At 39.7% G+C, this 15,307-nt stretch overlaps 1 protein-coding gene across 11 annotated transcripts in view; it reads left to right on the top strand.

Annotated features, from left to right (window-relative positions):
* CCDC186 (coiled-coil domain containing 186) overlaps positions 1–14,852 on the top strand; it is a 34,376-nt gene extending 19,524 nt beyond the window's left edge. For all 11 annotated transcript variants that reach the window (XM_040563584.1, XM_040563580.1, XM_040563575.1 and 8 more), the window contains 11 exons: positions 970–1,089; positions 1,607–1,711; positions 2,069–2,167; positions 2,959–3,045; positions 3,801–3,943; positions 5,919–6,174; positions 6,801–6,990; positions 8,075–8,155; positions 9,204–9,414; positions 10,041–10,260; positions 10,990–14,852. In XM_040563584.1, coding sequence (XP_040419518.1) covers positions 970–1,089; positions 1,607–1,711; positions 2,069–2,167; positions 2,959–3,045; positions 3,801–3,943; positions 5,919–6,174; positions 6,801–6,990; positions 8,075–8,155; positions 9,204–9,414; positions 10,041–10,260; positions 10,990–11,073 — 1,596 coding nt within the window. In that variant the 3' untranslated portion in view covers positions 11,074–14,852. The remainder of the gene's footprint in view (positions 1–969; positions 1,090–1,606; positions 1,712–2,068; positions 2,168–2,958; positions 3,046–3,800; positions 3,944–5,918; positions 6,175–6,800; positions 6,991–8,074; positions 8,156–9,203; positions 9,415–10,040; positions 10,261–10,989) is intronic.
* Positions 14,853–15,307: the final 455 nt, after the last annotated feature.

Below are 15,307 nucleotides of genomic sequence, written 5' to 3'. Positions count from 1 at the left end.
TTTTTGAGGGAGTTTCTAACTTTTTTTGAAATTTTAAAAGGCTGTAATGGCATTAAATTATTGCAGTCTTTATTGTAATTTTTCTGTCTTTATTCTCTTTTGTACTTCTAAAAATTGGTGGTATGGCAATAGGATTTTTCAGGCCTGATTCAAATAAATAAGTAAATTGCCAATCAGTTTTAGAAGCCAGTAAGATTCCCATCAGGCTCCTAAATTATCCAGGTCTTTCTGTACTGTTTCGCAACTGTTTCATGTGGAAGACCCCAAAATTGATAAATGAGTAGGGTTCATGCTGATTTGGGTCTCTTCTGATGAATTTTACTATGCTCAGTTGACAAAAGAAGAATCAGAAAAATTTAACTGAGAGTGATAAAAATTATGACTCTGAAGCAAAAAATCAGTGTTCTTTCTCACATGAGCAGGAAGTGGGAGGAGCGTGGCTTCAGGTTTGCTAAACAAAACTTAACCTCCTAAAAAACCTCCTAAAACCTCATGATTACACTAGAGCCTCACAGGAACTGTACTGCCCTCACACGGTGCTTCCGTAAACCTGTATTTAGCAGTTGAACCTGTCATTTCAGAAACAGTTTGGAGGTGTGGGTTGATGCTGTATCTGTGGATGCTGGTATAGAAGTTTGGGCCAGCAGTGTGCCTCTCTTAACGTCCTGACTTGATGCTGACTTACAGGCTGGCGGTTTGACCTGCGTATGTTGCTGCCAGTGCTCACACTGCACGTTTATAGCTGGTATTACCATTCTGTCAGCATCAGGACTTCTCTCTGTAGCCTTGTGTAATACATAACTACTGCTTCGCACCTGCGTTTCCTCATCCTGTTGCCAAAAAAAGAACAAAAAGGGGCCTGTGCAGCTTACTCGGGAGATTCTTATTGTAGACCAGAACTCTAGTCTGTGTGTTGCAAGAAGTGCTGAACGATTTATATCCTTAAAATAAAATTTATGATTTTTTTAGGATGCTGAAGCCACTCGACTCAACAAAGAAATAGAAAAACTGAAAGAAGAAATCAATTCTCATGTTATCAAAGTGAAATGGGCTCAGAACAAATTGAAAACTGAAATGGATTCGCACAGGGTTAGTAAAGTGCTACCATGACGTGAAACTACAGTCAGAGGAGCGTAGTTGCGATACTGTTCTCTCTTTAAATAGTACTAAAATCTATTTTTAAAGTGTTTTGAATTTGAACACCCGCAGCAGAAGTTGAAATAGTGCTCTTAGATACTGAAGTGGTAATGGTGGAAGGATGCGAGGAGGGAAATGCAGAGGGGGTTCTGTTTAATCTGATCATCAACTTTTAATTTGGATTTTGTATGATTGATTTAACTGTCTTTCTAATTTAGTTTTTCTGTGATAGATGATAGATCACATTAAATCTACAGCACATAACCAAGAAGTCCTTTTTTGTGATTTTGGAACAAACAAAATTGCATAAAGTACTAGCTGAATGGAAGTAAGAAGGGGAAAAATACCGGACATTTTTGTTGTTGATTCTTTTCAAACTGAAGTAGGAAACTTCTGTTATAAGAAATGTTTTTTTCTAAATGATGTTATGTAAGTAGGTTTAACCCATTATTCATTCCTGTTTCTGTAGGAATCAAAAGAGCGCCTCAAAGATGCAACAACAAAATTAACTCAAGCAAAAGAAGAAACAGACCAGATAAGGAAAAACTGTCAAGAAATGATAAAAACCTATCAGGTAAACACTTTTTCTCAGGAGGTGGAATTAGTGTTCAGGATCTGATTTTACATCCCCCCCCCCCTCCCAATCCCCCCATTTCTATCTTAAGCTGTAGCAGGGAAGAATTATCCTGTGTGAGCTACAATGTTGAGATGACCAATCACTGATCGCTTTGATTGGAAAGTTGATGTTCAGAAAGGAAAAAGTTTGTCTTGATTGGCATCTGGTGTGCAAGTGTATCTTCACCTTTTCAGAATCATTGGATACATACCTATGGGAAAGTTGTTCTGTGATGTGAAAATCTGTATAGATGCTCATAAAACAGGAAAGAGGGATGTAAAACTAAAACTCTGCTTGTATCTTCTATCCTTTTAGGAGTCAGAAGAAATTAAATCAAACGAATTGGATGCAAAGCTCAGAGTAACTAAAGGAGAACTAGAAAAACAAATGCAGGAGAAGTCTGATCATCTGGAGGTAAATATTTGGTGTATGGAGGCAGCACAGCTGCCTGGCTACCAGTTAACCTGGTAGTTAAGAATGCTACGAGTTTCTAACTTTAACATTTTTTTAAGCTGCTTACAGTTCTTGCCAAACATTTTTCTTCTTGGCCTAATACTCCGTTCCAGGTGTCTGCCTCCAACTCTGCTTATGGGAGGACGTTTTTAGATGTTACCCTGGACCTACTTCTTAAAAACAAAATTGTCCTTGTAGTATCATGCTTTTCCCATAACTGCTCTTTTCATTTAGAAACGTGAATGTTGCCATAATTTAGAGCACAAATCCTAAGGCAAGGCTGTCTTTCTTTGACCAGTATTTTGCTAAACTGTGAGTCAGCGGATAGCTTCCATTCTCTGTAGAAATTTGCTATCCCCAAAACTAGATTCTCTAATGAGTACCTGCTCACATGTGCATATATCATCTCCAGTTAAGCAAGTGTCAAAACGTAGAACTTTCCGCAGGGGCTGTTGTGATGTCAGTTTGTACAACTAAAACTGAAATGTGCAATCCTGTTTTTGTCCTTGGTTCTTTTAAGAATAAAGAAACTTCTAGGCTTTGCTTTTTTTTTTCCCCTAGGCTTATGCTTTTCTTTGTGGTGGCTGTTTACCAATCTATATATAAGCAAAACAAACCTTTGAAGTACCTGTTTTATTTTAAGTCTAGCCCTCTCAGCTGTTGTGTTGGCCTGCATTCGCCTAGATTTTTTTTGATACCCTAGGAAATGCCAGTGTCAATTTAGATTTCTTAATGAACTTCTCTTTAAAAAGGTGCATCATGCAAAAATAAAAGAACTGGAAGACTTGAAGAGAACGTTTAAAGAAGGCATGGATGAACTTCGAACACTGAGGACAAAGGTAACGTGTTGGATTGTAGGAGAGCACAATGCATAGTATTGGCATTCGGAATAAGACTCTATTCAATTTTTTTTTTTGTAATTTTCATTCTTTGAATAAATACTGTGATTAGAGACCGGCTTGCATGAGATCAGAAGGAGCACATAACTGTAACTCTGGGTAGCCTTTCTTAGTGAATCGGTTGGTCCATAGTACAATGTTTTGTTTTATGGTATGCAACTCATTTGACTGAAAAGTTAGGAGAAACATATTTAGTAAAGATCTCCTGAGTTTAGTAACTTTGGAAAATGAAAAATATCTGTAAAGTTTTCCTACCAGTGAAGCTAGGTTTGTAGACATCACACATTTGATGTCTGTTGAGGAGGTTATGCTATCCATAACTTCTGAACTGTCTATAAATTAGCCTGCTGTTTCTTCAACCCAGATCTCAATAGGGCCTTAGAAAAATGGATGAAGACATGACTGGGTTTGGCTTTGTAACTGGAAAAAAGATGTCTTTGAATCCTGTTGCATTAGTTTGAGTCTTTGGACAAGGCTAATGTTAATCACACTCGCATAATTTGATATTTTTTGCATGTATTATTTTATCTATTTTTTTCTGACTATGTTTTGTCTGAAAAACAGGATATTACCATTCTAAGCTAAAATAACCAAAAAGTCATAAAAATGTTTTGTACAAAATGTTAGACACTTGATCAGAATAATTCATCTCCGAAGCTTAGGAGAATAAATAGTTTCTGGTTTTTCCCGTTTAGGTGAAGTGTCTAGAGGATGAGCGCTTAAGAACAGAAGATGAGTTATCCAAGTATAAAGAAATCATTAATAGACAGAAGACTGAAATTCAGAGTTTGCTGGACAGAGTCAAAGCTGTAGATCGTCTGCAGGATCAACATCAGAGGTACAGCTATGCACTTTGAGGAATGATGTGACAGGTTTTCTGGTATTTGGAAAGTTTTTCTTTATTGAAATTGCAAAAAGCTTTAAAACAGCAATAACGTGCAGAATCCTTGTCCTAATTTAAGTGTTTATTTCTCACGTGAATCAATCTCCCCAGTAATAGAGATGACCTTAATAGCTTCTAATAAAACTAGTGGATTTAGTCTTGTAAATCTAACCAGAGCGTTCACTTTTAAGTGTACCATATAAGAAGTTATGTCTTGTAGAAGCCTGCCCAGTGTTTGCTTCATTGAAAGGTCCATCACTTCAAAATTGTGATGGATGAATTAAAACCTTTTCTGTTAAATACTTTATATCTTTGATAGGTGCTATATGCAGATAGTTGGGAGCACTTGTATTTCTGGTGGATTAGTATTCATTCCGCTGTTCAAAGTCTCCTCATTTAAGAACGTGAGGGATATAAAATCTTGGAAAGGAGTTGGGTTCATGGACAGTTCAGGAGTTTCTGAGCATATTTCTGCTTTTGTATGGTGCATATGAACTAGAATACAGAAATGCTATCCACTTCATTGATTCTAAACAAATACAGTGGAGGTAGACAACTTTTGGATAAACAGAACCACTCATATGGCCCTTCTGTGCTTCTAAAGAGTTCTTATTTCTCATTGAAAAATACTTCTGTGATTACATGCTCGGGGTTTAGAGAATGAAGCATTTTCTATTTGCTGTATGCTGGTCAGCTGCATTGGCCCTGTCTCCTCAGCTTTCCTAGGGAAACTGTGATCTGTTAGAGACAACTGAAGCTTAGACTTCAGTTAGTAACAGTTTTTTTTTTCTCTTGGGATCTTGTTAAATGAATTAAAATGAACTCTGTGATCACAGCGTGAAGACTACAAATGTGTTTTTCCAGTTATCTTTTCCTCTCGGTAGTTGAGATGTCCTTAAATATATCTCCATTTTTCCTATTAAACTTGGGTTGAGGTGTTTTTTTAACATCTCTTCTGCACAACGCTCACTACCACTGCATCAGTTTTCATATAGTCTTTTATTTCTGTCGTAAAATGACTGACATGTTTTCAGTACTCCCTAGGATGTTTGACAGAGTTGTGGAATCTCAATAAGAGATTGAAAACTTGGATCAGTAAATTCCTGTTCTCTCCGAAGCAGACATTCTGGAATCTTGATCTATTTTTCTTACTGTTGTTTAGAGTAAATAAACTTGCTGCCTTTTCTTGGAAGCAAGTGAAAAGAATTTTGTCTTAATTCATGCAAAATCTCATCTATTTTCTTTATGAGGAAAGGGTTGAGGAAGCAGGTTTCTTCCTTCTAGAAGGAATCTAGAAGATTGAGGTGAAACATCTCTAAATATGTAAAAAGGTATTATAAACGGGAGGTTCAGCTAGTCTTCGTGCGCTGAAGCAAGGATAAAAATAAATGGGGTTTTGCAGGAAATATTATTTTAGGTTGGACGCTGGATAACGCTTTGAGTTGGATACTGATTACCTCCAGTGTTGCAGGATCTCGTTTTTGGAGAAGCGTAAGGATCAGTTGGAGATCTCTTTCCAGGATGGTCTAAACATTTAACTTTGTTTGGTTTGACCTTGACTGTTAAGTAGAAATTGCTCCTGTCATAATGAAACAACGTATTTGGAAAAGGGAGGAAATACGAGAACATTGGATTTGCAGGATGTCCTCTTATCTACAGTCTTGTTTCTGACACCCTGTACTGAAGCACATGAAGTTGAGTACAGACAGGTGGTCGCTTCATTTCTGTGTCATTATCAGCATTGCAACTTGTCATGAAATAGAATCTGCAAACTCCCTTCGTTTTTAAAACAATCCATTGATACACGAGGGTCACGAAGTGTTCCTGGGCATTGCTTGGTCTGGACCTAAATGCTTTTGTTTCAGTAGGGTTTCATATCTGATGTCTTCAAGCTCAGGTTATTCCTAATAATATGCAATTCTTTTGGCAGAGATGAACAAGATATCAGTGCTTTAAAGGAAGAAGTAGATGGTCTCAATTCTCTTACTGCTGATCTCCAGAAGGACATTGAAGGTAGTCGGAAAAGAGAATCTGAGCTATTGATATTCACTGAAAAATTAACCAGTAAGAATGCACAGCTTCAGTCTGAAAACAATTCCTTACAGAGCCAGTTGGATAAGCTTTCTTACAGCGAAAGAGAGCTGCAGAATCAGATGGAATGTGTTCGACAGGCTAAAGATGATCTGGTGAGTACAGCATGCAGCTTGTTCGTGCATTACGAAGATGTTTGGGGACCGTGAATTCCGCCACGTGTTTTTCCTCACCTAACTGCAGCTTGTTGTTGAGTTTGCCAGTCTGGTAGAATGAACACGTCCTCTTTTTTAAGAGGACAGAAATCCCAAGGCACGTGGCACTGAAATGGGTTGGCGGTGTCCTTGCATTGTTCTTTCTGTCTTGCAGGACAGAGTTGCGCTCTATGCAACTGACATCGAAACAACCAAAATATTGTAACTTGTGAATTGTATTACTGGTAACTGTTTCTTAGGTAATCTTGATAAATATAAGATAAACAATTTTTAATGATTTTTGTAAAACAAACAAACAAAAAACAACAAAAAAACAAAGTTAATGTGCCTGTACTGCACCGCTCTGTGTGCTGTACTGCATCGTATAGATGTTTTAGAGTTCAGAAAGCTTACTGCAGCATCACGCTGTGCTGTGTATTTGCAATGCTAGTTTTTAGCTTAACAAATGTAAAATGCAAGAGACTCTCATGTGGAAAGCAAAGTACAGAGATAGAACTATTGAGTGTACAGTGTGGTTAGGCAGGAATTCTTTTGGTATATGACTTAAAATCAAACTATAATTTCAGGCCACCAAGCTGCAGAAGGAGGAGGATCAGCGAAAGCTAGAGGTTGAGACGCTACAGGCTCAGCTGGCTTCAGAGCAGAAAGAACTAACAGCGCTGAAGACCCACGTGGATGAACTGAAAGATGAACTGACCACCCAGAAGCGCAAGCATGCAGCCAACCTGAAAGATCTCACGAAACAGCTTCAGCTAGGTTGAAATTCATTTCAGATATAATATGTCAGCCCAGTCTGTAAGCCCCTTCACAGAGTCTGGTAGAGACTAAGGCTCCCATCTGTGTATGCGTGCTGTTTGAGCGTAGCCCTTCTCGCTCTCCCTGTCCCAAAAGAGTGAGCGAGCAAGTTAAGACTTGAGAAAACTACACTGGCAGTAAGCAGGCCCTAGTCTCAATTGTCAGTCTTAAGTAAAACTTTTGAAATGGGCTTAGTTATAAAGTGAAAGTTTTATCTTGAGAGCTTTGTCTTTGTTATCCTGTACGTGACTACCTAAATGTCACTGTGGGTAGGCACGGATCCTGGTCTGTGTATGAGTATAGTCAAAAGCTGCCAGAAGTTTCCTAGCTCCTGACTGTATCAGGAATTACTGGTGAGAGTTACTGTTTAGTATGTTAAACAGAGCAGTTTAGTTATTAAAGATGGATGGATGTTGAGAGACTGATTAATTTTGTCAACAGAAATCGTTACATACTCGATAGCACATATGATCTGAATGCAGATAGATTTGAATGTATTCAGACTTCTTTGAAATGTATTTGAAAGAAAAACTCGTACGGACATTGTGCAAGAGAAGTTATCTGTCTCTGTACACATATGAACAGCTGTGCATTTTCCCTTTTCGTCCCTACTGAATGAGTGGTGCTTCTGGCTCGAGTACTACTCTCAGCTCCCAGTAGTGAACAGTCATGAGATCCCAGAACAGAGCTGCTGTTCTGTCATTCAGTGGTTATTTCCATAGCAGTCCCCAACGAAGGTAAAATCAAATTCAAGTCTTGTTGTTCCCAGATAATCCTGTGTATGACATTACTTCAGCTGGAAATTGTTGCAGGGTCTTAGCAGATGTTGCGTCCAGGTACTTCATGGCTGAGTGCAGGGAGAGAAGGGAGCTGTTTTGGTTCTTGTTTTGTCTTTTCCCCATCAGATTTTAGTTGCTACCATTGTCTTTAAGTAGTCAAGCCATGTTAAATTATTGGAGATCAGAGGATTAGAGTGGTTGTTGTATCACACTGAGTCTTGGTTTTTAATCTCCTGTTGGTAACAATCACTTTATTATACTTTTAGCACGGAGGAAATTGGATCAGATGGAAAACGGTAATTATGACAAAGAAGTCAGCAGCATGGGGAGTCGTTCCAGTTCATCAGGTAATATAGCAAATAGCAGGGCTGCCAAAACAATCCTTCGATCTTAATAAGGTTGCCATGGAGTACTGCTGTGAGTCTTGCTCTTTCTGTGGTTTGTGCATATGCAGTGTGTGGGCAGTCTCCCATTCAACCTGACAAAATAGCCTTTAAACACCAAAATGCACTTGGCTGAATGCAGTTAAAGGTGCTTACTCGTATTACAAGATTAAAGCTTGATGTTTATATGTTTTGGGTCTTCTTAAATGCAAGACTTTTTGTTGTTGTTGTTGCTTTTATGTTTGGAGGGAGTTCAGAGGACTGCAGTTTCTAGAGAACCCTCTTAAATGCAGCTGTGGCAAAACAAAAATTAGCAGCAGCTTCCAAGATTGTTTAATTGCCTTATTGACAGTTGCAACTGTTTAGCTGATAAAAATCAATTAGCATGTTTAGAGGCATCAATGCATTTGTGTAGAATTCATTACTTTCTATCCAGTTAGAAGCAGAACGGTTATCTGTAACGCTGAATACAACATCTGTTTTCTTCCTCAGTATCTTTGGGTTTTAAATTGGGTTAGGTATGCTGAAGTATTTTGTAATCTTACTGTATAAGATGTGAACAGGAAGAAAAAAAATACTTCAAGCTCTAAGTGAACAGCGCTGCAGATGGTTTACAATGTAGGGCTCTTGTCAGTCTGTACACAGTTCTCATGGCTGTGATTTTAGTGGACTCTAGAATAGATCTGTTTGAAAATCAGCTCAGTCTTGTACAAAGTAATATTAATGAATATGACAGTACTTCTGCAGGACTCAGTGTTACTCAGTGTTACTGAAGTACGTACAGTGATGCTAACAGAGTTATGCCCATAACTAGGGGACCACACGCTGTTCCGGCATGCATTTAAATGGTGTAAATACTGTTTATTGTAGAAACCCACTCACATGTAAGGGAAACTGACATTCTGAAGAAAATATCCTAAGCTACTAAAACGTAATGAACGCGCTGCACTGGTGGAGACGTTTTATTTGTGGCAAAAGTAAAAAGAGCTTTAAAATCTGAATGTGTTGGCAGGGTCCCTGAACGCGCGCAGCAGCAATGAGGATCGGTCACCTGAGAACACTGGATCTTCAGTGGCTGTGGACAGCTTCCCGGAGGTGGACAAGTCTATCTTGGTTGAAAGAATACTGAGGCTACAGAAAGCACATGCTCGAAAAAATGAAAAGATGGAGTTTATGGAGGATCACATTAAACACCTTGTGGAGGAAATCAGGAAAAAAACTAAGTATGTTCTGAGTTTGGTTCATACGGTTTTCGATGTTGGGTATACATATAGTGTAGTATGCATGAAACTGTTTTTCTTTATAAATTCTTAGTGTAGTTTTATTACTATTGTCAACTTAAAAGTTGTTGAAATGATTTGGAGAAATTATGACTTAAATGAGCAGCATTGTTTCAATGACCGTTCAAAACCAGATGAGTTCAACTGTGGGTGTTGGCTTAAACATAAAAAGGCAAAATATTGCTCCCCAATTGTCTTGCACTTGGTGTTTCCATGGGTTAATATCACTTGATACTTGAGGTTGTTTGATCTTTCAGCAAAGAAAAGTAGACACATCTTTGAGTACCTTTTTTTGCTCCAGTAGCAATATTACTTTCTCAAAGTACTTCAAAGTATGTAAAACTTGTGCGTTTTAGTGTCCTGGCTTTCTTTCCATCACCTCCTTATAGCATCTGTGGTATCTTGGGTTTTCTGCTGTCATGAAGTTGCAGGTGTTTACTTTGTTGCCTTTGCAGTAATAAAGTACTGCTTGAAATTAAAATTACTGTATGTCAGGCATGTGAAGTTATTTCGATGTCTGCCTCCTTACTACCTTGTAACGCTGTGATGTCTTTTTAATTTGTGCCCAGAATTATTCAGAGTTACATTTTGCGGGAAGAAGCTGGCACGCTGTCCTCAGAGGCCTCTGACTTCAACAAAGTACACTTGAGTAGACGAGGTGGGATTATGGCATCTCTGTATACATCTCATCCCGCAGATAGCGGTCTCACGTTAGAACTCTCCTTAGAGATTAACAGAAAGCTGCAGGCTGTGTTAGAAGATACATTACTGAAAAATATTACGCTGAAAGTGAGTATAGCTTTTGTTCCGTATGCTCTCCTAGTTCTGAGATGCTCTCTTCAAAGAGATGCATGCTGTTAAAGGGAGGAGGCTTTTTGGAAGTCAGCTCCCTGTGAGTTGGTGATACTGATAGCATTGGTTAATCAACGGGTGCTGTAATGTGATCCACTCTGAAACTCTTTCAGGACCCTGTCATATGCTGTAGTGGAGGGCTGGTTCTCAGCAGTAAATGTAGGGCCGCCTGTTTGGCAGAGAAAAGGCCTTTGCACGTTCCCCCTGTCATGTGGGGGCTGCTTGGGCTCTGCGTGCCTGGTCCTGTGCCAGTTGCTGGGTACCAAATTGAGCCACTGGGGCAGCGCGTCTGCTGTGAGGAAATGGCAGCAGGCTGGGAAGAGCTGTGCAGGCTGCCACCTGAACTGCAACGTTCTGCGGGAGTTGGACGTCTCTTCCTGGGATTATCATTCCCCTTAAACACCGCACTTGTAGAGACAGCCTGTAGAGGTAACTTAAGAAGTAACCATCGTAGTAGCTGCAAAAAAAGACTTGCTCAAAGGATCGCATCCTTTACTGAAATGAGCTTGGTTTTCTCTACCTCTGTCTAATCATTTGCATTTGTTCGGGATACTTGAAAGTATCAATCTGCTGACATAAATAGTAATTTTGACTTATTAGTGCATTTTGTGCTGATTGGGTTTGTTTTTTCTCTCTAACTTAACCCATCCCTTTTTTCCCCCAAAGGAAAACCTTCAAACTCTAGGAACAGAAATAGAACGACTTATTAAACACAAGCACGAACTGGAACAGAGAATAAAGCAGACATAACTAAAGCTTCTGTGGAATAACTGATACGAAGATGCAGAAAAGGCAGGTGCTACAGACCACTGTTTTTCTACGTTTTTCCTGAAATTTGATTGCCTGCCAGCACAAGCATCCAGTATTTTGTATACACGGCCTTTAGTCATACAGGCTGTTCTTACTCGTGAGAGATATACAGGGTACGGCATCAGTGTGGTTCTGTCTACCCAATACCAGCCTGAGGTGTTGCTGAACTTTCCTACACACTACATTTATCTAAAACTTTTATTTGAAATGACATACAGATGCTTTGCAGTGCATACTATGTTTTCAGTGAGTTGCAGTGAGATTTTCATTTCTACACTGTATAATTAATCAGTCTTTTAATGATGGAGCTTGAAAAAATAAACCAATCATGTTTTAATTGCTGTTGAACATATCCAGTGCTACTGAGCTTTAAGGGCTTTCAGATATTATTTCCTTTCTTGCATATTACTTCTAATGATTAGGTTGATGGGGCATTTTTGACAAATGCATGGAAAAATGCTTTGTCACAACATTTTTTAAGTGACGACTATGACATTGCTTATTTTCTGCTTTGGATTAGCATTCATTGGGTCAGTTTCTTTATTCAAAAGAAATGAAATGAAACAACAGTAAAACTAAGGGATTAAGGAACTTTCTGAATCAATTATTGAGTATGTGCAACAGAAACAAACATCAATTCAGCAAATTCTGTAAACCCCTGATCTTTAGGTGTATGGGTCTAAAGAAGTCTGATCTCCGATAACTGGTTAATAAAACTTTGTCCTTTTTTATAACTAACAACATTTTAAAAAATAGGAGTTAAACTGCCCACTGTTACATATGTACAGATAGACATTGTGCTTGCATCTGTTTTCAGATGAAGGAAAAATTTTCAAAGACAAATAGAAGCTTACTAAGTTCTCTCATCAGCTATGAATAGACCAGCCCATGAAAGTGGTGCTAAGAAATGGAAAATATGTCTAAATGGGATTTCATTCTGTTGGTTGGACTGTAAAAGTGGCATAGAAATGTGTGTGACTCCTTAATTTTACTGTTGTGAAGAATTAAGGCGGTTAAAATGGCGTGAACTGAGAATTGTTGTTTAATCCCTCAGTGTCTGAGAGGGTGATAGCAGAAGAGGACCAAGGTGACAAGTTTTTAGTTTCACAACATCACGTTCGCGTTTTAATTCCAAGATACGTAATTCACAGGATCTGAAATGTCTATTCCAGCAGTAAATGCATTATCAGTGTGTTTATTGCCTTCTGACCAAAATGTATTGACCAGTTCACCCTGTAAATACATACGTTGGGTTTTTCTTAAATACTTGAACTTCGTATTATCATGAAAAAAAAAGATTCAGTGTACATCTGTATGCTGGAGCACACAAGGAGGAGAGTTTATGAAAGCATCCAGGTGACTTAGGGGTGTGTACTCCATTTTCATGTGCCACTGAGTCACTTGAGCATTGTAATGAACCAAACTGAGCAAAATAGTTGGGGATGAGACAGTGGGATAGGCACTTCTGAAAGCACTTGCAGGATCTAGACCTGGTTTGTGGTCCAGGGAGCTTCAGGGGCTCTTTGGGTAGCCGGTCCCTTCAGTGTCAGTGGAGTAAGTGTTTGGACAGGGAGGGTGGAAACGAGTTATGTAGACCCTGATGAGAGTCGTAGAAGCTGTGAGCCTTTAATCTGGGTGGGTTTTATACACATATGTATATTTTTTTTAAACTCCTGAGAACAATGTTTATTGAAAACATTAGGGAATTTTGACCAGCGCAGTCGTGGGGCTACCTCTGCTTTATTGTTGCTTAAGTGATGTGGAGAGGGAAATTCCTGGCTCTGCTGAAACAGATTTGTCCCCGACTTCTGGGAAGCTGAGATTTAACCCCGAGCGAACAGGCAGTTGGTCGTGACTGAGCTAGACCTTCTGCTGAAGGAAAGTATTTAGAAAGACCAATTTGCATGTCGAGACATAGCTTAGTTTTTGTATGTTTGCGTTTTCATGCTTTAATGTACCAGATCTCTGGATATTTTCAGGTGTTCAGCTGAATGACTCCAGTATTTTAGATACGATGTTAATATTGCAATCATTTAATATATGTTCTTCAGGTGTACAATGTGAATGAAGGAGAGGTGTGGTGCAGATGGAATAAGTGCAATGACATTGTGGAAATTCTTACTTCTTTTTGGCATGGTTGTTTCTCCATTTAAGTTATTTGAGGAACCTAGTTAGTTGCCCTCCTGCCCTGCTGGAAATGCTGCTTTCCTCTCTGTAGCACTAAAAACTTCCCAGACTTTTTCCCCCCTGCTTACGGAGACACACAGAGCTGCAGAAATTTCACTTTGCTTATCGTGCATGGTATTTACGTAGACTAAAGGCATCATCAGGAGGCTTTATTTTAAGCATACCTGTTAGAGATAGAAGCTCCGCTGTAGCTGGCACATTAACAAGTGACTCTATACAGTTAGCCCAGAGTGTGGGGAACACGTGACAGGGCCAGCCAGCAACTCTGCGTAAAGGTGTTGCTCAGTCCTGAGAGCTAATGGTGTACCAGCCACGGCAGTGTTGGCAGGCCACCTGCCTTTTGTTTTGGTGGGGTAGATTGCCAGCAGTGTGATCTTGTTGGTGCACACAACAAGAACCCTTGTGAAAAGGTGTTTCTGTGGGATGACTCGTGCCGTTGAACACCAGTGGGTGCAAGGCTCGGTTTATTACATTTCACTTATCCTTGTTCTGGAGACTTTGTGTGTTACCAGCAAGAGATTGAAAACTGTCCTTAGATAAAATAAATTTTGCTGATGAAATGATAAACTGATTTTGAAGACAGCCTGGAGCAGTGAGCTTACATACCTGTCACTGAATTTCAGTGTCCATTAGATGTGTGGCTAGCTGTATCCCACAGGCTAAAACATCTGATTCCTAAACACTCAGGGTGCTCTTTTAATCCAAACATCTCACATCCAGATGTTCTCAGAGGCCCTGCAGGAAGGCTGCTGGTGCTTTTCCACCCTCTGTAAGATCCTGTGCTGTCACTGTCTAAAGCTAGATCCTCTGAACTGAAGAATTCTTTTTTTTCCTGTAGAAATCACTGGCTTTCTGCTTCGTACGCTTGTGCAATATGTTTAATTTCAGTCTCCAGAATGCATTGGAGGTCAGTTTGTTCTCAGATACGCTCTCATCTTCTTAACTTGTTGCTGGCAACACCTACAGTATCTCCAGCTGCTAAAACTGAAGTTACTCTTTTGAAATAGTTTTCATTACAATAGTTTAGTTATGAACTAAACGAAACAATAACAGATCAGATCTCTGGCTTCCACTGAACTGAGCGTAAAGCTGTTTGCCTGCGTGCTGCAGGGACCCTGCAGGAATCTAGGAAGGGGTTCAGAGCTCAGGGCCCGACAGCCCTCAAGGAATGGGCTTTGACCCTTCTAGCTGCCAGTGTGATGGGAAATACCAACGGTAGGTGGCACTAGAAATCAGATTTATCCTGTCTCCCCAGCCGCCTGAGACCTTTCAGAAGGCAGACAGCTGAGCTGCAGAGGGAGTTGGGTGGCATTTACAGCTTTTCCAAGACGGATGGCATTTCCTTCCTGTTTTCATGTTCAAACTGAAACTATGTTAAATCTTCCAATATATGTACGTACGTTGTCTGAATATACAGAGTGTCTATTGATTTAATTTTGTAGATACTTGTTTCTGTATAAAGTTTTTGAAGATATCGCTATACATTATGTATATATTGTACTTTGAAATAATAAACCGACAAATGAGTGAAAGTCTGCTGCGGGTCTGTGGTTTGTGCCTACGTGCTGCTGCCTGACGCCGGGTCGCACAGGTACCTGCATAGCTGCATTTTTTTGCTGCGCCATCTAAGCAAGAGGTAGGTGGCAGTGCGTGGTTGCTGTGCACCGCAGGTGCTGGCAGCCAGTCTAACAGCAAAGCCAGGGAAAAGTAGAGCTGGGCATGTCTGTACTTCATCTCTGGGAAACTGGGCTGAGACTTTTCCATCCTAAAGACAGGCGATAGGTGTGCTGTAATTAAATGCTGCTGTGAGCCGTTAGCAATTCCAGTAAGTGGCCTGAATGCTGGAGTCTTTTTCCTTGTGTAATGTGAATTTGAAAATCCCAGTAGCAAAGGCCCCATTCCCTTGGCCACACTGCCTCCAAGATACCGCGTTTGCTGCTCTGGTTTGTTTATTCAGTTATACAGGTGTAACATAACAGCAGTATGA

This window comes from Cygnus olor, chromosome 7, assembly GCF_009769625.2.
Source record: "Cygnus olor isolate bCygOlo1 chromosome 7, bCygOlo1.pri.v2, whole genome shotgun sequence".
Taxonomy (NCBI): Eukaryota; Metazoa; Chordata; class Aves; order Anseriformes; family Anatidae; genus Cygnus; species Cygnus olor.
This window is presented reverse-complemented; position numbering and strand designations above follow the sequence as displayed.